Raw genomic sequence first — 20,864 nt, 5'->3', positions numbered from 1 at the left:
AGATTAAGTTCTCTCAGTACAATAGCCATTTAAAAAAATCTGGTTAAAGAACTTTCTATTGATAAAGGCTTCAAGGAAAGAGTAATTGATACTTTTGCGACCAACAAGAATCAACGCATGGACCTGCTGTATATAAAAAAAATATAAGCAGATTTTTCAGCCTACCCAGTATTTACGCCTTAGCTTCGCCACTGCTGCAGAGGCAGCCATCTTGGATGTATGATGTCACACAGGCAATACGCCACAATAGTCGACATGAACAAAATATCACAGGCAGTATTTTTCCCCCTTTATATGCGAGAATGTCAAGTAAAGTGTAAAATATGCATAGAATCCTTGCAGAAAAGGGCACGAAATAGTTTCACTAGATATATCTCATTAACAGTGCGAGATATGAAAAAAATTGTAAGAATCAATTTTGTTCCTTTTTTAATTCTGGACAAAACATGTATCTATAAAAAAATTCCAAAACCACTATTAAAAGTAGTTATGATGGATTTTCTTAGTGCATGAAGCGGTAGCCATGTTGGATTTATGACATCACACAGGCCTTTTGCCACAATTGCAGGCAAAACACCTGGTAGTATGTTATTGTGTACCACACTAGCAACATATTACTGGTAGTCATATATTCCCTTCATTCAAAAACCCACTGGATTACAAATGCCCCTGGACTAATAAGCTTTGGTTTGAAATAAAAATTATCAACATAATAAGTACAAAATTTATTTCCATTCAAGTGTCAGGAAAATTTCCTTTATAATTTCAAGAACACATTACCTGTGAAATAATTGAACCAATAAGTATGATTCCTTTATCCCTTAACTCAATAAAGCAAATGTGCATATAACAAACCATTCTAAACTTATAACGTACATCTACATAATAGATAAAACCAACTAGACAAAATAATGGCAAGAAATGGGATTACGTTCTAAAACAGGCAGCTGCACTACTTTCAAAATGCAATGTAATAAAAAATATAGCAAATAGAAAAGTAAAATGAAAGATAATAAACTAAACCGAAAGTAATATTTATGCACAGCAGCACTCTGCTAATGATATCAAAGCATGATACCTGTTTCAGGAGCATAAAAAGAGCAACATAATAGTTAAATTTTCAACTGAAGTATTCCTTTACCATCTTTCTTTCAAGGAAGAGCAAGGTTTTAGAGTACCATACGTAAGAAATGAAGACTGAAAATATACCGCAACAAGTTAGGAGTTTGTTTCCCTTGTTCTATGTACTTCACAAATTATGCACAGTAGTGTAACTGGCATAACAAAGTTATTGACTTGCATAAAGCATGATTGTGGGTACATAATTGTATCAATAGGCAGCTCAGCACACTTCAATTTGGTTCTCGTCAAAACTACAGCGATTTCCATTTTCTAAGGGCTATCACACATTGGAGTGACACGAGACATGCAACATGAAAATAGACCAATCAAATGCAATCTTTCACACCACATGAGGCTGCATCCAATTGATTGGTTCTCAAGTGGTGTATGACATGTGTCACTTGTAGATTTGATTTGAAATCACTGCTAAGTCCAACTTTCTTCTATTTTGTGTAGCATACTTTATCCTAATTGCCACTTAATTTCACAATACCTAAAGTTAACCTTTAAAAAGTAGAATAAAAAATTAAAATCTTACACTCTATATAAGCTGCCATGATTGTTACGCATATCATTTTCACTTTACTGACTTCAATATAGGGCAATTGTTTTTTTTATAGTTTAATTTAACCACAATAACAACTGAGAAAACATAAACCCCATCCTTAGAGGAACACTAAGGAATGAGAGAGAATAATACTCAAATAAGTTTGGATAAATTTGCAGGAATAATGTTACCATCTGCTTTAACTACATTATACTCTCATAACTAGGGCCCGGGACTTTATGTCCTATAAAACTGTAAAATATGTATGTAATTATGTCATATAAATTGGAAAATATGCCATGAAAAATTACAAATATGTCAGAAAAATGCAGAAATATTCCCAGTAAAGCCAAAAATATGCACAACAGTACTCTCAAATTTCTCCCATACCCGATAGAGTAGAGTAGGGGCTGTAATGTACCGAATGTTATTTTTACTTTTGACTGATTTTTGTGAAAAGCTAAAAAAAGACAAAGAAATGAGAACGAAACTTCTTTACTTCCCGTGCAACAATGAGAGAGAACATTTTTCCTCAATAATGTTTGCATGGCTATCAATTGTCGGCGGTACAAAAAAAGTGGGGTATTATTGTTCGTACTAAGAAATGACAGCATCTTTCTTCCTCCGCAATTTACATATCCTGCCATCGACAATATGAACTATCCCTTGTGCTAAAGCTACGAAGAAGAAAAAATATGAAATAACCGATTATGTACGAGTGAATTACGAAATTATACAGAAATATGTTTTATTACAACAACATTGAAGAAATATGTTATAAAAATGCGAAATTGGTGAAATATGTCAAAATATGCTTTCTCAAGTTTGTCTATTCGGCTGATTTGCATCAGATATGTAAAGATCTCACCCCAATATTAGGTCCGAAGCCAAATGAAAAATATGTTATAACATAAAGCCCGGGGCCCTACTCATAATTTTTACAATTTGAAATTGTCACCATTAACAGGCAACTTTCTATTTCAGAATCTGTGTACTGTCTGAGGGAACAAATTGGAAAGATTGACCAGAATACTTTTGGAACAGGCAATTAACGAATTAAGGGCTAAGAGTTTTGAAAATACCAAATTCCATCTTTGTATGCAGACATATGATGAAATACTGACAAACAGCAGAAAATTGCAGGTTCGTTTCTAAGTGACAAGTCGCTATGGTCTGAAAGCTCCCTATGAAGTTATACTCAGGATAGAAGCTGTTCAATAGTAGTACACTAGTGTTCGACACCAAGAAGGAGCAGGAAGACCAATCATGTTGCAGTAATAAGCGTTTCTTGAAATCATGTAGTATTGTAGCATTGAGGCTATAGGCTTCAAGTTGCCCTTTGAGAGTCTACTTTCACAGTACAACTTTACTGAACCAGAACTCTGACAAGTAAGAGACTGGCCATTCTTCTACAAAGTACATAATGGTATAATATAATATATGACTCCAACATATTCAACTGTAATTCCATTTTGAAACATGCCCCAAACTCGCAATGTTTCATTGCCATCAGTTCTCTCGTGTGGCGAGCGTGCAACTCTTTTAACATGATTGATAACACCATTGATATTGTTGGTATGACTTTATACAAACTACAAAAACACCAAACATTGCAGTGAATCTTTTGTAATTATTATGTAATTAGACCACTATAATTGGGTTCAGCCTGTTTGAGCTCTACAAATAAAAATAAATAAATTATATTTGCTTTGTTGTTTCTGGTTTATTGTAGGTTGCAGAAACGTTACAAATAATACTGAATCATCTTGCATTAGTAGTGCAATATTAAAGCTCGATCTACTTCACTTTCTTTTAACTTTATGTAATCTTGAAGAATCATATTGAAATTTCAGGGCCTAAATAAATACATCTATTTTAAACTCCCCCTACGGCATGCACAAGAACCATTGGATAAACGGCACCATTTTCATGGCCTATTTGCTACTTCAAGTAACTTAAAAATAGCAAAAATAATCCACTAACGAAATCTCTTAAAGTCCCAAGTGAATTCTAAAGATGTTTAGTTTTTTTCAGAATATACGTGTTCTTTATAGAATAAAAAACTAATTTGAAGCTCCTGCAGGATGCCAAAAAATAAAACCAGACACAGAATGGATCGACATCAGCATCATGTTGACTGGTATCTCATTGCTGTACAGCATTATATATACTAAATTCCAATTGCAAGACTCACCTAATTATAAGTTGTTACATACAAAATAAGCTAGTAACAAAACCAAATAAAGACTGTGACGTTACAAATTGCCATGTCAATTCATATGTATGCTGAAAAAAAAATTCATGAGAAAAATACAATTTTAGTCTAAAAAATTGCAAAAAAAAAAATATATATACACAGCCATTTTAATTGAACAATTACAAAAAGTTCTAGCTGCAGTAAACAGGTATCTAAATCTAGCATAATCTTGTTAGAATGAACTTCCTATCATTAATTTATTCAAAGTAAATAGGGTTATCCAAAAAGGATTGTGTAGAAGTAAAGGCATGTAGCGTGATTGTATGTGTGCATAGATAACTACCACTAGTACAACTGAGTTTTAAAGAGGATGACATCGAAGCAGATGGAAGACATTTTCATAATGAAATTCACAACTGAGGATGCCGTAATCGCTCAGACAGACTTTCAGAAAAATCTGGCACAGATGAACCACATGGGAAATCAATTACCCAAACTGGTTGAAGCAGTGAAAACCAGTATTGCTATAGCCCAGAAAAAGTCCAGGTACACACACAGACTTCGGAAGAGAATGGGCAGACCTCAAGCCGGATATGACTGAATCCCAAGAAAATCAACAAAACAGGCTGGAGTGGAATTGCAAGAGCCAAAACCCATGCCACGATCACCTTATGAAAGCATCTGAACTGTGAACAATTCAAATTGTAGCTCTCTGACATGTGCCAAGACAATTTGACAAGTAGAAACACCGTTAACTTCTCCTATGAAATCAAGACCGATTGGAAGAAGTTAGATTCACTCACAGGTCAGCGTTAAACAATGAAGTCTCTTCCACCTCGGTGGAAAAGTCGATCACCACAGCATCAGGATCTGGAGCATTTGAGATTCACCAAAAGATAATGTGGAGGCCATGTTGACATGTCTGAACTCAAACTTGTTTTAGCATCTTAGTGTGGTATTTTAGTTATTTAGGATCACTTTTCCAACACTTCAGCTAATCACATCATGATCGTTGTGACATGTTAGTTCAGAGATGAATAAATAACTTGTACTCTTGCACCATCCCTTTTGAATAACCCTGTACTTGATAAATACATAACCTAACCTTCATGTACATCAGTTTCTTCAAACCACATGTGAACATCAAACAACTTGTTCTGGTGCTCTCACACCCATAAGTTCATTATAGCAAAATTTTACTGTATGAAGCATCAACATTATTAATTTAATTAAAGCATACAGTAATACTTAAATATGCAAGGGAGAAACACCTGGCATGTTAACTTTATCTACACAGTCTACAACAAAAAATGTCAGCCTTTTTCGGTCACATGGAAATAATCACAGACGACAAAGTTCAGTGTCATAGTTCGCCCTTCCCTCCTCGTCCTTTGTGCTTGGCTGGTGAACAGAAGCAAGCCTTGCTCTGGCAGTCCAAGTAAGACTTGCAGCCAAGAGTGATTGTCCCCGTGAATAGCATCTTAGCTGCAGTTTTGCAGGCTACAAACAGAAAACAAACACATTACATATTAACCCTCCATTACGCATGTGGGATACTGCAAGCAAGATTGCAACCATGAACTATATATAATATAAGGGGGAACCCCCAGTCAAGGGTACGTGCTTATGTCCTGCTGCCTAAAAAGACCAGGACATGTTTTCACAAATGTTGGATCCCCTGTTTTTCTTTTCTCTTTGTGATTTTTACAAATTGTCTTGATTCTACAGGTGTCTTGTACAGACATTCTGCAGGATCCAGTACTGGGGTTCTTCAAACATATAACACAATAACTAAATCAATAACTGTGAGCTAAACTATTAATAGAGTAGGTAGAAGTGTTACTGAGGTAACTCTGGATAAATATATAAAAAAAATACATGGATGCATGAAGTATGGATTGTATTTACAAGACATCGAAATAGATAAACATTTTTGCACGAGTTAAAGTGTGGTACATTATTGCATATAAATAGAATAAAGATTGTACAGAAGTTATGTAGAAAGGTAGGTAATGTGTAACATTTGCTTATATTTATGATTATTGGGGGAGTGAGAGAGCAACTATAAAGGGTTACTTGGTTTAAGAGATTGTAACTGGAATTTAAATGAGTCATGTAGGGTGGGAGTAAAATAAGGGATAAACTTGGTTTGAACTATTAAGAATAGGTGTAGAGTTCGGGTGTTATGTATTGATAGTGGGTTGTTTTCGTTGAGAGGTATACTGGAATGACTTCAATAAGAAGGAACCATTCTGGAAGCTCCAGGAAGGATACGTTCTGGGATGCATCAGCATAGGTATGGGAAGGTGAATTATACTGCACATGGGTGGTTTTGTGTAGCTGAAAGTTCTTTCCTTTTCTTTGTTCTAAGCTTATCTGTGTTGATCTGTTGCACTTCCAAGTCACGTAATATTATAAAGTTAATGCCAGTTGCATACTTGGGGGAACCAAATACATAACTAGAAAAATATCAAAGCCAAGAAAGACAGAGCACACAGCAGATTCAGGTGTTATATGAAGTGGGTTAGTGAGGAAGGGGAGGACATGTAGGTGTGTGTTAGTGACGAAAGTGAACATGACACGGCTTTGGTTGTTGCCTGGGGGATAATTGTCACCCAAGAATGCAACTGACGCTAACTTCTTAAAATTATGTCACTTAGAAAGTACAACAGAAAATTGCAGCTAATCTTAGAAGACAAAAAAAGAATGTTCACAATGCATACACAGTATAATTCACGGTGTATTTCATATATTTAGATAGTTAAAAGGAATGGTATGGGACAGTTGTACCCCACGTGCCTATGTATGTTTCAGAAAATTATGTGTCTAATGCAGGGTTAAAGGGAAATAACACCAATTCTGGCCCTTTCAGCTCATAATTTGGCAACCATATTACTTCTATGGAATTTTATTTCATGAAACATGTATTAAATTACACAAGGTTATCTTTATTTTGGTCAGACTTAAAATGAATTTAGGTTTAAAGTGTTATTTCCTCAACTATTTATTTTTTATTTGGTCCTTGGACTAGTGTCAGCAATATATATTTTAAATTGTAATTGTAAATTCTCAAAATTAGATCTTTTTGAAATTCTTCCTAGACTTTTTCAATGCATCCTATACACTCAACATATGTTCCGTCAGAACATATATTTATCATATCAATTAGTATACAGCACTCATCCTGCTGGAAATTTCTACTGTTTTCAAATGTCTTCTACTGTGTACTGTGAAATGTACCGAAATTCTATTGTATATCTACTGTACAGCTGAGGACTACTGCGCTGTGCAGTAAGGCTACTGTACTGAAAGAACAATGGGAATAACAATGCATAATAATTGCTACAATATATTATAAAATCATTTATTGACTCCAAGAATAGACAAGTTAATTCTTGACACCCTATTCTCAGTGATTTTGAAGTACATTGCAAAGACAGTACATGAACTGAATTTCTACTGTTTTTCTAATGAATACAACTGAAGTCAGATATATCTTAATGAATAAGTTACTACAATTCTTTCTTAAGAAATAACTCAACCTTAAAGCAACTAGCAGTTTGAATACATGATCAAATCAGTTGATTTTTTTTTCAGCATGGAATTTCCATGGTTAGTATTATATCTGCGTAATGCAATTGCAGAAAGGATCCATCTTTAGATCAACGTAGTCAAAAGTGTTTGCTTGTTTTGGTTTTTCAAGCATTGAGGGTCAGGTCTTCGTTCAAATTAATTTTTTGCTGTTTTCGTGTGAATATAGGAAGAACAATATGTCAATTTATGTATAAAACAGTATGTTTTTCAATTTTCCTACAAGTGTGTTAACCACAATGAAGCTACATACTTAAAAACTTGTTCACTACACTTGATTTTTTTGTGTGAACACATTCCTAGGTAGCAAGTTCCACATGCATTACCATACATTTATTTTAGTCATTGTACAATTTTTCCATTGCATTTTCAGTTGTATAGATAAGAAAATTTTCATTACTGACATTGATCTACTGAAAACAGTAGACAGAATTTTCAGTAGGGAAGCTCTTAAAAAAAATCTTCTCCAACATTTCACAAGTATTACTTAAAGAATTTCTCAAGAAAAATGAACATTTTTAACATAAACTGATTATAAGTGGATGGCATCTACAACAAAACTGATTAATATCTATGTATTGGTGATAACCACAATATTGTTATCAGCAAGTATCAACTGAGTTGATACCAGCCGACAATTGCATTAAAAGAGCGTAGGTATTTCACAGAGTCCACAAAATGCAAAATAATGTTAATTCTACACCAACATTTTGTATAGGAAAGGTGGATATTTAAATTATGTAGTATTCTGATAATCACACATGTGAAGCTATGTGCATATTTTAAAGCAGAGTTCTGATAAAATGATGTGATATAGTTGTACTTGAATCTTTCAAATATTGCGAACAACTTTAAATTATAAGATCAAGGGAATAGCAGCATTTGTTAAAAGTGGTATCAGATTACTCAGGGGTGACTAATAGGAACACTGACCATTTCTGTTGACAACTGGCTGTCTAGTGTCAACCTTAAAACTGGTGTTCTTGCACGTGAATTATTCTAATCCATGAACAAACTTAATATTTGAAAAATGTCTGAAAACTTTTTGCATTTTGGTGCTGAATATTAATTGAATATGTAATAAGAATATCTCTAGCACATTCAGTGCATACTTCTCATCCATATTGTAATCATATGTTATGTAAATATTTGAAATAGTTATGTTATAAAAATAAAACTAATTTTTAAGCACTAATTAAAAGTATACTTTATCTTTGTAGTGACTAAATCTTTTCAATATTTAACATTTGGACACAACTCTTACATGTGTCCTTTTCAAGAGTTACATAAAGAATTAAAAGTGCACAGTCAGTAACAAGATTGCCAATTAACAAATATTAGGAAACACATTTATACAAGGCTCATTCAATATATAACCGGAAATATGTTGTTGATTGATTGAGTAGGTGTTTTAAGTCTACTTTATGCACAGTAAGGCTAATCGAGACTGGACCTACAGTTTAAAGTGGGATTTGAACCACTATGTACCTCCACCAGGTACGAAATATGTTGTAAACAAATATTTTTTACAAGCACCAAAAGAACTACAATACTATGTTTCAACAGAATATCCCCCCAGCTCAATGCACCTATGCCAGCACTTTATAAGGGCACTGATTCTACAGAAAAAAAATTCTTTTGGACGCATGCGTAACCATTCTGGAAGATCGATCCACTTACTGACATCTTTCAGTGGGCCAAAGGTGTAGAAATCGGAAGGTGCGAGATCGGGTGATTATGGAGGGTGGGGTAAGCACTCATACTTTAGGTCCTCGATGGTAGACAATGTGACAATGACAGTGTGTGGTCTCGCATTATCATGGAACAAAAGCACACCAGTGGACACCAGACCACGACGTCTCTGTCGAATGGCTGGTTTCAGTTTTTCGCGCAAAGGTTGATATTGTGGGCTACACTTATTTCCATCTGAGAAGCAATTTCTCTGACAGTAATATGCCGGTTCTCCCATATCAAGTCCTCCACTTGAGAATGTTGCTTTCCGTGACTGCAGGGACAGAGCAACCTGGACGCAGCGAATCTTCAACACTGGTTATACCCTGTTTGAACTTCTCAGCCCACTCGTTCACTTGTGATCGACTCGTACAGTTGTCACCATACTGAACTGTCATGCAGCGATGAATTTGTATCGGTTTCACGCCTTCACTCAACAAAAATCTCATAACACTTTGCTGCTCCAGATTGGAGCACTCCTGTAAGGGTGCCGCCACCTTCTTTAAGAAGACTAGAGAGTTAGTTAGTTACTTATCTTGTGGCGTTTTGCTAGCAGCCAAAGGTGGTGAAATACTTCCCTGGATACATGAAATGTCAGAATGGAGTGCTGTTGTTGGGATGCTATGTTGCCAACTGTCTTCCAGCAATCGATGCACAAGGCAAGCGTGCCAGCCCCAGCTATGAATAGCTTACAGATGCCTTCACAAAATAACAAACATATAACAATCACTGTCGTATTTTAGAATTTTCATACTACTTTTCCGGTTATTTCTTGAATGCACCTTGTATAACACTACATTTAGTCATTACAACATCAGTGTTTGTAATTAGTGCTACCACCTTTGGAAATTATGTCTTCTTATCTTTCTAAAAGTATCCTTTATTACGCTTTGTTCCTTTCAATTACGTTCCATTCATCACAATTTACATTTTTTCAAATTTGCAACCAAAGAAATTTGTATTAAAAGCATGAACAGTGCATCAGCGTACAATAACCATAATGTTACGGCTTACAATCCAAACAAGGTAATGAATTACGCCATCAAATATAATAGAATTGTCCCAAGCAAGCAAATTGCAATTTTACTCACTAGATTAGTATACCCAAAAGAAGGTTAGGCAAAAGCAAATTCGACATTTAGAAACAAGAAAACACTATGAATTATACAATCCAACAAGAAACTGATAATATCGCACAACCCAATAGGAGCACACCATGCAAATAAGCAAAGCCAAGATGAGGAAATCTCGATTTGTAAGAACAAGACAGAACACATCACAACACAAGGAGATGCAGAGAATAAAGCAAGTGGTAGAAACAAAGAACATACAGCAAAGCAAGAGAAGCATTATAGGAGCAATCCTCATCCAACCAGTCACAATACATAAGCATTCAATTCAAGCCACACCAGTTGCCTCTTTTGCCAAGAAAGAAACATCACAAGTCCATAATGTATTGCACTGCAACTAAAGGACCCTGTAGATTCTGAATAATGAATCAGACTCCCCACAATAACCTGGGAAAATTCCCCAAAATAACTCAAAGGTAACAAGGCTAAGGACTTTAATTGGGATGAAATCATCGTAATGCATGCAGTATCTATTGCTTGGCTAATCACACAATGTCTCACATTTGTGTACATGCCAGAAGTAACAGTGAGAAATGGAGAAAAAATATGTGAAACAATTCCTTTAATATACGCTTTCTTTAATACTTTCTCCTTTGATGCCATAATTTTCATCATGTGTCAAATTCTCAGCCTATGCAAAAACACATTAACATAACTTATTTCCAGCTTTATATATTGAGCATAATTTCCTTGCTGGGAAAACTTAAGAAAACACAGTACAACATGACATGAAGTAAATATATAAACAGTGAACATTACGTCACTGAGAATTTTTTCCAATTTCTCGGTGTAAGTGCAACATTTCAAAAACTTCCTTTCTTGCACCCTCTGGGTCTAGAAAGAATTGACTTATCGGTATTGGTGGAAATCGGTCAGGATATCAGTATAGGGTCAGCCCTAAATGTCACGATTTTAAATACCATATTACTTAAGTCTTGCTCTCTAGAACATATCCTGATGGTATTTAAAACAAACCAAAGCCCATGTCCTAATTATCATTTAATCCTTATATGGTGAGGCTGATTTTCCCAGATATGGCCCCAACGCAGAGCATACTTTCAGCAGGAAGTTTAAATTATGTATAAAAATTTAGATCTCGGTAGCAACGAATGCTACACTTACAAATTTTAGCTAATTTTTATCAGTACAGATTAGACTACAAGCCTATTGTAAATAAAAAAAATCATTTATCAAGTAGAGAACAAGACAAAAGTAAAAAAAATAATAATGTTTTTACGAAATTTTAATCTCATCGGCCCCCCACATAGGCAATGCTGGGGCATGATGGATCAAAACAGTACCTGCATATTGCCTGACATGTGTTCCACTTCCATGGCAAGAATTGCACACTTGTTACTGATTCTATCGGAGAAAAAATATAATTTCTAATGTAAAAGTTGAGCTTCTTTCAGCGACACCCCCCCCCCCAATCCAATATAGCCATAATCAAATTAAACTTTACTAATTATTAAGATCCATGTAGCACTCAAACACATATCTCCGAACATTACCTGTGCCACAGTATTTTTCAAAAGTCGAAAAACCAAATGTGACCTATATATCACATCTCATGGTGAGCAACCTCACCTAAATGGGACACACATGTTGCATCTCAGCATTTAAGGGTAGAGTTAATAAGAAAGAACGCATACTGACACAGACCATGCCGCTTGCAAAATCATGTATGAACATGTTCGTTAACAGCATGCAATTCATGCACTGATAACTAAAAAAGCATTCATGCATTAACAAAAAGAAAGACGCCATGGAGAAAGTAATTGTCACTACTTGCCTTTCACAACATTCTCTCCCAGCTTTCTTTCAGCTTCCTCGCAGAAACTATACAGACACCTCTTGAACTTGAAATCACAGTTCTCCTTGTCGGAGCCACATGTGTCATAACAGATGTCGTGTTCATCACAGCACTTTGTCATGCGTCCAATTGGAAGAGCATCGCTACTGATCTGGGTGGAAAAAGAACATATTATTCATATCAGAACATGGATTTTTATGTTTTTCAAAGTACAATGTGGAGAAAATTTTCACAAAAGCCCCACTTATAATAATGTTGGTTCTAAATTTACCCCTACATCCCCTCCCCAATGAAAAATTGTAGATAAGCCCCTGACACAAACATCACACACGTCTCCTTGTTTGGAGAAATATTGCTATATTTAAATACAGCTATATTTCCAAATAGTAATATTTAAAACAAATCCCACACCGTGGCCAAGTGGTGTAAGGTGTCATGCTTTGGGCTCCAGCTAAGGGACGCATGCAGTTTGAAGTCTCCTGGGGGAAGTACAACAACTTTTCTCTGAGATTTCGTTCGGCCTGTGTATGAGCCACCCAGCATTGTGAGGAAATTGGAGAGCTACGAATGAGTAGCGTAATCTGATCATGGAAACCTACAACAATGACTGGGGGTTTGTCACACTGACCACACGTCACCCAGTAACTGGTCACATGATCTCCCACCTCAGCAGGTGGGTGATGCCGTAGGGTCTGGCTTTCCGGGCTGGAGTGCCACAGGTATTTACATTAATCAAGGACTTTCCCAAAAAAAAAAAAAAAAAAAAAGTAACATTCCACAAACTTCTCATTTGTAGCTTCAAACTTAACTGACTTGTTTTAACACTTTCCGGTCTGATGCTTTTCACAAGTCTTTTACCTGTGGATGGACATTTTAGGGCTTTTTTTATAAAAAATCCAGAAAAACACACTATTAATGGAATCACAATGTATTATATATCAAATGAAAGCTTAGATTCTGCTCTAATAGATAATTCAATTAGATGTTACATTTTCATAATCAAAAATACAACAAAATAATGGTAAGCCTTTACGCAACCAGCATAAGATGCTATCTGGTGGCAAAAAAATGAAACTATCTCCAAGCGCGTACAATAATAATCGCATAAGGTTCGGGCAAATAAATGTTAATGCAATGGAAATACGGCGATCGTATCCTACCCAATTGGCAACCGGAATGGGTGTTTTACTCTGCTTGCATCACATCCAATTCCCAACCGGAAAGTGTTAAGGAGTGCATTTAAATATTGTAATAACAAGATCCACAATGCTGACATCATGAATGTGAATCAGTGGGTACTATTCTAAAGCAGTACTTCATGAATAATGATGTGTCTAATTTTGTTATCATTTGTTGTGATTAATTTATGTCATTTTTACTTCTCTGGGTTGACTATGATAAGAAAAAAAATAAAACAAGGTAGTGTACAAGGTCTGACGAAGAACTAGAAGAAAACACGTCTTTCAAACTGCTACGTTTATTGCCTCAAAGTTTAAATAATCAGAAACAGAAACTTTATTTAACAGCAGAATCATCCAGACGCACACGCATGCCCACGCCATCTCCAATGACGTCACCATGCATCTCATACACCAAGGTATGTCCGTGGCAAATCTCATTACATTATGATAGATAGTTTGATTTTTATAAGCTAAAATCAGGGTGCGAGAGCGAGTAAAACACCCTTTGTAAGTAATGGGGGAGGTGACGTTTTTGATTACTGGAAATAGGTGTGGAACCTTTTAAAGTTACAGAGTATTAACTTGTGAAGCATTATGTTGCAAAAAGTAGGTAGTGTGTGAGTGAGTGCCAACAAGAGAAAAACACTGCAGAAATGTTCAGATTTTTACCGAAAAATAATTCAAAACTTGGACCAAAACGAGTGCAACACTTGCAGAAAGGGTGAAATGTTCAGGCTGAATTGGAGATCGTTCCACTCCCCGTGACTTGCTCTCCAGCTTCTGAATAAAGAAGAAATAAGACAAATAAGTTGCTGCTGTCTAAAGTATATTAGAAAATCTGGGAATACTACAGCAATCAAAACTAACAATCTTAAATAAATGGTAACACACAGACATGTATGAGCACCACATCTAACTTGTGAAACCAAATCATGCAGGCACAATTATGATGGAAAGTAATTTTTCCATAGCGGAAACTGTAACGGGAGGGAATACAGAACTGGTGCAAGGTACCAAAGTAGATTGTCACACACTCTAATCAGCATGGGTGTCCCATTCCCCCCCCCCCCCCTTCCCCAAATCATGTCAATCTCCACTAAGTAATTACGACAGCATATCTATGGAAAGTATATTTTATATTACCTTAACACTATATTTGATGAATACGAAATAATTGATTTTTATCTGAATACAATAGCCTCTTATCTTACACTGTCCATACTTTCCACTTCTTCAGATTTTCTAAATAACAGAAAGCTAGCACATTGGTTAAATGCTTAAGTTTAATCTCAAATGTCATAAAGTAACATAGCAATAATTACAAAGATTTTATCCCTTACTAGGGTAAAATTGCCCTACGACAAGAAGTTAGAAATGCGAATTTGACATTATTTATTTTTCTGTTTCATCAGGGCAATGTGCAAGGTGTTACTATGAAGTACACTTAGTACAACTATTATAGCATATATGGATGGAATCAATAATACAGAGCATTCCGTGACATTTGCTACGAGACTCTGCGACAAGCGGCCCGGCGGCCGCAGTCTCTCGTAGCGAATGTCACAGAATCCTCCGTATAACAACATTGCTGACAGAACTACATCATTAAAATGATGCACCTGCTTTAAATGAAGCACTATACCAACACTAAGCATTATATTTAAGAAATGATATTATTGATCAATATGAAGAATATTGCTTATATCTTGTAATGCAGTTGTAGTACAATGCTTCACAACCACATCATGAAAATGCTAAACATGCATTAATGCGAACGAAGCAAGCAAGAACATTTTTACATCCATTTCTTTTTAGGCTTGCAGAATATTAATTTAATAGGGGTGCCAATACTTTCATAGGGTCCCGCAATATTTACTCTTTTCCAGCTTCTCTTTTCACACATTCGATGCCAAAAACATGTGCTGCTAAATATTGTCTCCAAAATATAATGTTCGAACCCTCCCGCCACTACAGAAATCCCTTGTCAATCTAAGATTTAAAACATTGTTAAGTGCTTTATTTCTCCCCCTAAAATTTAATACTCAATCCTCCATCCAAAATGTACATGCTAATTTTAGACTTACTGTTGACATTGCACCCCTCGCCCCTCACATTTAATTCTCAAGTTCCTTCACCATACTATCCGCAACGGTCTAAGACATAATAATACACAAGAGTTGGTTAACTCCCTCCCCCCCATTTAATGCTCAATACCCATAAGCAAAATTCCCATCCTCATCCAAGACTTAACACTGATATTCAAGAGTTGGATATTGTTCCCCAAACGTTACAAGAGTTGGATAATGTCCCTATCTCATAATAATATTATATGTTACAATTCCCTTGGCAGCAATGGTTAATTGATAACGTAAGTCAACCACTTGTGTCAGCTGCACTGCTCACTCATCAAATTTCCCCTCCACCAAAGCTTGGAATCCACATGTGGTCTCCCTTCCCCTAAATACTCCCTTTTCTTTATCTAGTCGATTAAATATGGTGTACCTAATGTGTAAACTTTCTTTTACAGATATTTTTTTAGAAATATATAAATGCTGAGACTTATATTATTTTAAGGAAAAATCCCCAAAAAATTTTGATGGTGCAGTCTGCACCATAATCATCCCCTGTGGGCACCCCTGCTAATCAGTACACAAAAAATGTTTTGTAGACATCACTAGCAACAGCCAATGTCTGATGAAGGGAGTGTGCATTCTCCTGAAACATAAATTGTGTTAAAGTGCTTGTAAGAACCATAAACTACAAGAGACATTAAAACTGAAACCACTTTCTGGAAAACATGTATATATAGAGGGGAAAGACATGGTATCCCTAAATTACTTATCAGTCTCTCTAGTTTGTGCTTATAAACATGTATAAATTCCATTCATGTAAAAAATACATGACATTGGCATTACACACAGGAAACTACGAGCAAAAATTTCCTACTTCCATGTTGACTTAGAAATTTCTTCAGGGTACTACTTTACTATACCGGAGACATCTATCAATGATTTATTTCGCAATTTTTTACATTGCTAACGTACTATTCTGCATTGCGGAACATTTCTATATGTGAAATAATGAATTTCTAACGAAAATAATGCCTATTTCTTGTTCCTTATTTCCAACAAACCATCCACGGGTAGCCCCAAAAACCACTGACGTTAGCCCAAAAATTCACGATAGCCCCACGAACCATCACGGGGACGAGGTATGCCTACTAGGTTAGGTTAGGCCTGTTAGGTTAGGTTCCATTAGCACTCCTTTAGTTTAATTTAGCATATACGGACAATACGAGAGCGTATAGTGCTAGAAATAGATTTTCGTACAAAACCACACGCATTCGCATTAAAATGGATCAAAACTATATTCCCGAACATCAACAACGCTACAGAAAATGATTTGCGTAAGTACTTTCTCCTGTAAATTTGATGAAATCTGTCTCCGGTATAGTAAAGTGTTACCTTATTCAGTTTGAAGAACCACTGTCGGTACTAATCTGATATTCCCCAGACAGATTTCTTCATTTTTACAGAAGAAACTACTTACAGTAATAAGTTCCTGTAGCATTGCCTAACATCTGAAAGGTGTTTTGTGTGATGTAACGGATTTCTTCAAATTTAAAAGTTTGGGGCTCATTTGGGGGCAGGTGACTCCGGCCAATTTCTAAGATGCCCTTAACAGGGACATGTCAGCGGTTGGGGGTGGTAGGTCAATTACCCCCAGGGGCGGAGCCCGGAATCGGTAGGAAATTTGGACTCAAAAATTTCAAACAAAAATATTTTTTAGTTTAAATTTCCCACCGATTCCAGGACGAAAAACATGAATACACCTTAAAGAATGTTCCGCGAAGCAGATATGTAACTACAAATGTTAAAAATTGACAAAACGAAGAAGTTATAGGTGTCTGGGGAATATCAGATTTTTACCCTGCTGTCTTCATTGTTTCTAGTTTGTGTACTTGGGCACAAGTTGCACTAAACTGCTGCTGAAAAAAAATGAAGGCCGAGCCTTTGAAATTATTAATAACTTCTTAAATAAAAGCAGAAATAGGAAATTGTTTTCATCTTAGTATCTTTAAAAAAGCAGATTAATTATTGTTGTTTTGGGTCACACTGTATGGGATGTCCAGCTTGTTCTGAAGATCCTCCTTTAGTATGCAAATTATGAACATACAGAGCACAGTCACAACACTACTCACCTCAAGTCCCAGAGATCCACAACCATTGCTCTGAGGCTTGTGATATTTGTTTGGTGATGTTTTCCCACCTGAAAAATAATACAGAATGCATGTGGAATTAAGAAAAAAAATGTGGTTTCATACCAGATATACTACACAACTGCCCATGTTATCTCATTTGTACCACCTAAACTAATATTCACATTTATGCGACAATTCATTTTCGCTGCTTACATTAAAAAATTCACTTTCAAGTACTTCACGCATCTGAACCACAATTAAAACCAAACATGTATGCTCACAAAACTACATCCATAGATCAAATTTCGGTACTTGTCTGATAAGGCCCGAACACCTCTCACTCATTTATTTTCTTAATTTTAGCATTGATACTTACATATTCTGCATTGCGGAAGATTCTTTAAGGTGAAGTTATGCCTTTTTCCATAAAATAGTGTCAACTTTTCATATTACAAGTCATTATTTGTCTTCCTTGTTATTAACAGACAATATGGTATGCAGTCGTGCTTGTGTTTTGTCAATTTGGAGTGGGTATACAGTGTTTGAACCTTCTTAACTGAAAAATACCTACTTTTGTGTTTATTATGTCATCATAAACCATTGACGGATAGCCCCAAAAAACATTCACGATAGCCCCAAAAACCATTGACGGATAGCCCCAAAAACCATTCACGATAGCCCCACGGACCATTTCCGGCAAGGTTAGGTTAGGTTTGGTTAGGTAAGCATAGTTAAAAATAATTTTTAAAAATTCTCGTGAAAAAAAGGCACGTTTGGAAACCCTGCAGAGACCGCGTGACTTTCGACACTCGCGCCATCTCCACGTACATAATGGAAACAATGGCCTAATGTTACAGAAGATGCAAGTTCTTTACGTAACAACTGATTATTTATTATTCTGCAGCATTCTATGGTGAAGTTTTTAGTTTCCGCGAAATAAAATACCTCGAAGAACCTCGACAATGATACAGAAAGTGGTTTCAGTAAGTAGTTTCTCCTGTAAATTTGAAGAAATCCGTTCGGGCGATATCAGACAGTTACCCAAATTTCATATTTCATAATTCCTTCAACTACAAGGATGGTCACCTTACTGTGTTGAAATTTTGTAGTGTGCAAAATTGCATTTTTGCAAAAATATATATACAATACTGCTGGCTAGGAAGAAACTTTTGAATACTACATTATTCTTGTGCATAACAAGAATAAATCCCATAGAAATATGAGGTACATGATGATCAAAAAACTTATCGTTGGAATATTTTGAATAAAGTTTGCAAATTTGACAAAAATTAGATGAAAAATGCCTACTAGCCATCTGACTGGAAACTATGTCCAATTCAAAATAGTGAAGAAACTAGCGACAGACTTGCTGTGCCTTCTCAGTTTAGGTTATACAATTACATTACATCAATCGTAAACACTCATTTGATAAATAACCTCGAAATCGAATAGTTTTCAAGTGCACTTTGCTGTCAACACTAAACTCACCACCAGGACATCTGAATTGACAGTTCTCTTCCACCGCTGCATTTAACACATCATGCACATCTTTAACCTTTCTCGCCACTGTAATAAAATTTCCGAGAATGTCTTTGAAAACGTGTTGTGCCGTGAAAACAGCATCCTTTAAATTTGAGAATAATCCTTCGCTATGCCCGTTCCAGGCAAATCCTATAAATGATAAAGCGTATAAAAATAATTTCATCTTCGAAAATTCAGCCATGCTTCCAACACGTTCACAACATGGCCTCTTAATTAGAGGCAAATGGCCTTAGTAACGACAATACTTTTGGCATCTTTCCATTTAGTTCTACACAACACAACGCAATGGAGGTACTCGAGCCAGCTGATTTTAGCCACACTCTTTTTTTTTTTTTTAATAGTCCTTTAGCAGACGGCAGACATGTGCTGAATCAGACAGACGGGGTCTCTCCTCATTGGTTGGAATTTCGAACTAAATCTATAAAAAGATCCTATAGTTACCGGTATTCAATTCAAATACTTTAGACAAACAACATTTATATTTGCTTGTTCCACAATTTAAATACGCTGGCACAAAATAATAAAAGAAACTGAAAAACATATTTTGATGAAGTCAAAATTCGCCACAAAAACTACAGGCGCTACGTGTTAGTGTTTTGTTTATTGCGTTGGTGACGTAACAGTCACATGGTGAACTGTCACATGAAAAGGAACAGTGCTGCATCCACTACGATTCAAAGTAAAATTATAAATTAATAATTAACCAAACATTTAGTAGCAGACAAACAATAATCTTCAACCAAATCCGAACCTTAGTCTAGTCAGTGAAAACGAGTGGAGGGCACGGACGTCGCCAGAAAAAAAAATAGGGGGCTCAGGAGCATCCATTTAATAAAACTTGAATTGTAACAATAATTATTGTATGACCACTATCATAAACTAATATAAAATAAAACTATTTTATTCCTCATTATTATTATATCCTACTTTACTTTGCTCCTCGATTCATCGAATATCTAGGACAACTCAGTAGCGAAGCGTAGTCTTACGAAGGAGGCAAGCAATGTTTCAGTACAACAAAACATGTAGTACAACGACATGCCGAGGGGAAAGATTCAAGGTTTATAGCCTCATTTACCCAGTCGCTGGATTTGTCAAAATATCGTAATAAAGTGACTGTACTAAAAATAAACCATATGATCCGCAAACGTCACATTTACTTTTTAAAAAAAAATCCAGGTAACGTTATTCATATGATATTAAACGTTTTGCATACGCGAACTTTCCGCATACGACTAAAGGGAGACGGAATTTCTTACTTACTTATTAGTACCTTTATTTGTTCATTATTATTTAATATGGTCAAACGGTGACCAAACCGATTTAGATAAAAAAAAAATGGGAATCATTTGTTTATTTTACGCTGCATGATGTAATTTAGTATTTTTGGGCACCCTAAAAACCGCATTGGAGTAACTTAAACACTAAATAAAAAGTTAAACACAAACAATAAAAAAATCATTTCAAAGCAAAGAAACACATGCATAGACGATGTACTCACCACAATAAATTTCAAACTCTTGGTCCATTGGATGCCACCCTTAGTGACGATATTCATACTCCATTCTTCTTTTCTTCTCTAGAAAATGTTTAAGCACACAATCGTAAAATTTAGTTTCATCCATTTTGAGTTCCTTTAATAGTTCCTTCTCAATGGACAAATGAGCAAGGGCTGACAACCTTTCCTGACCCATGCTGTTCCTGGCGAATGTCTTGATACGTTTCAGCGTTGAAAACGATCTTTCAACTGACGCTGTTGTGGCTGGTATAGTCAGTACTAGCAGACACAGTTTGTGGAGTTCGGGCATC

The 20,864-nt window shown here is 35.8% G+C and overlaps 1 protein-coding gene across 2 annotated transcripts; it reads right to left on the bottom strand.

Annotated features, from left to right (window-relative positions):
• Positions 1-710: 710 nt before the first annotated feature.
• GXIVsPLA2 (phospholipase A2 group XII) lies at positions 711-19,637 on the bottom strand. 2 transcript variants are annotated; one of them, XM_083138092.1, is made up of 5 exons: positions 19,002-19,637; positions 17,514-17,581; positions 13,982-14,092; positions 12,111-12,282; positions 711-5,366 (listed from the first exon to the last, which is right to left on the bottom strand). In XM_083138092.1, exons 1-5 carry the CDS (start codon positions 19,234-19,236, stop codon positions 5,230-5,232), a joined length of 723 nt encoding a protein of 240 aa, XP_082994218.1. In that variant the 5' UTR covers positions 19,237-19,637; the 3' UTR covers positions 711-5,229. The 2 variants fall into 2 exon arrangements, with proteins under 2 accessions (XP_082994218.1, XP_082994219.1); XM_083138093.1 differs by lacking the exon at positions 13,982-14,092.
• Between the last annotated feature and the right edge of the window lie 1,227 nt (positions 19,638-20,864).

The sequence above is a fragment of the Lepisma saccharinum genome, chromosome 16, assembly GCF_977018435.1.
Source record: "Lepisma saccharinum chromosome 16, izLepSacc3.1, whole genome shotgun sequence".
NCBI classification, from domain to species: Eukaryota; Metazoa; Arthropoda; class Insecta; order Zygentoma; family Lepismatidae; genus Lepisma; species Lepisma saccharinum.
Note: the sequence above shows the minus strand (reverse complement) of the source record. Positions and strands in the feature narration are given on the sequence as shown.

Coding starts and splice junctions, on each gene's coding strand:
- GXIVsPLA2 (XM_083138092.1), bottom strand. CDS start 19,236: ATGGCTGAATTTTCGAAGATGAAATTATTTTTATACGCTTTATCATTT. Junction 17,582..19,001: donor TCAATTCAGATGTCCTGGTG/GTGAGTTTAGTG, acceptor ATTATTTTTCAG/GTGGGAAAACATCACCAAAC. Junction 5,367..12,110: donor GGGAGAGAATGTTGTGAAAG/GCAAGTAGTGAC, acceptor TTCTGTTTGTAG/CCTGCAAAACTGCAGCTAAG.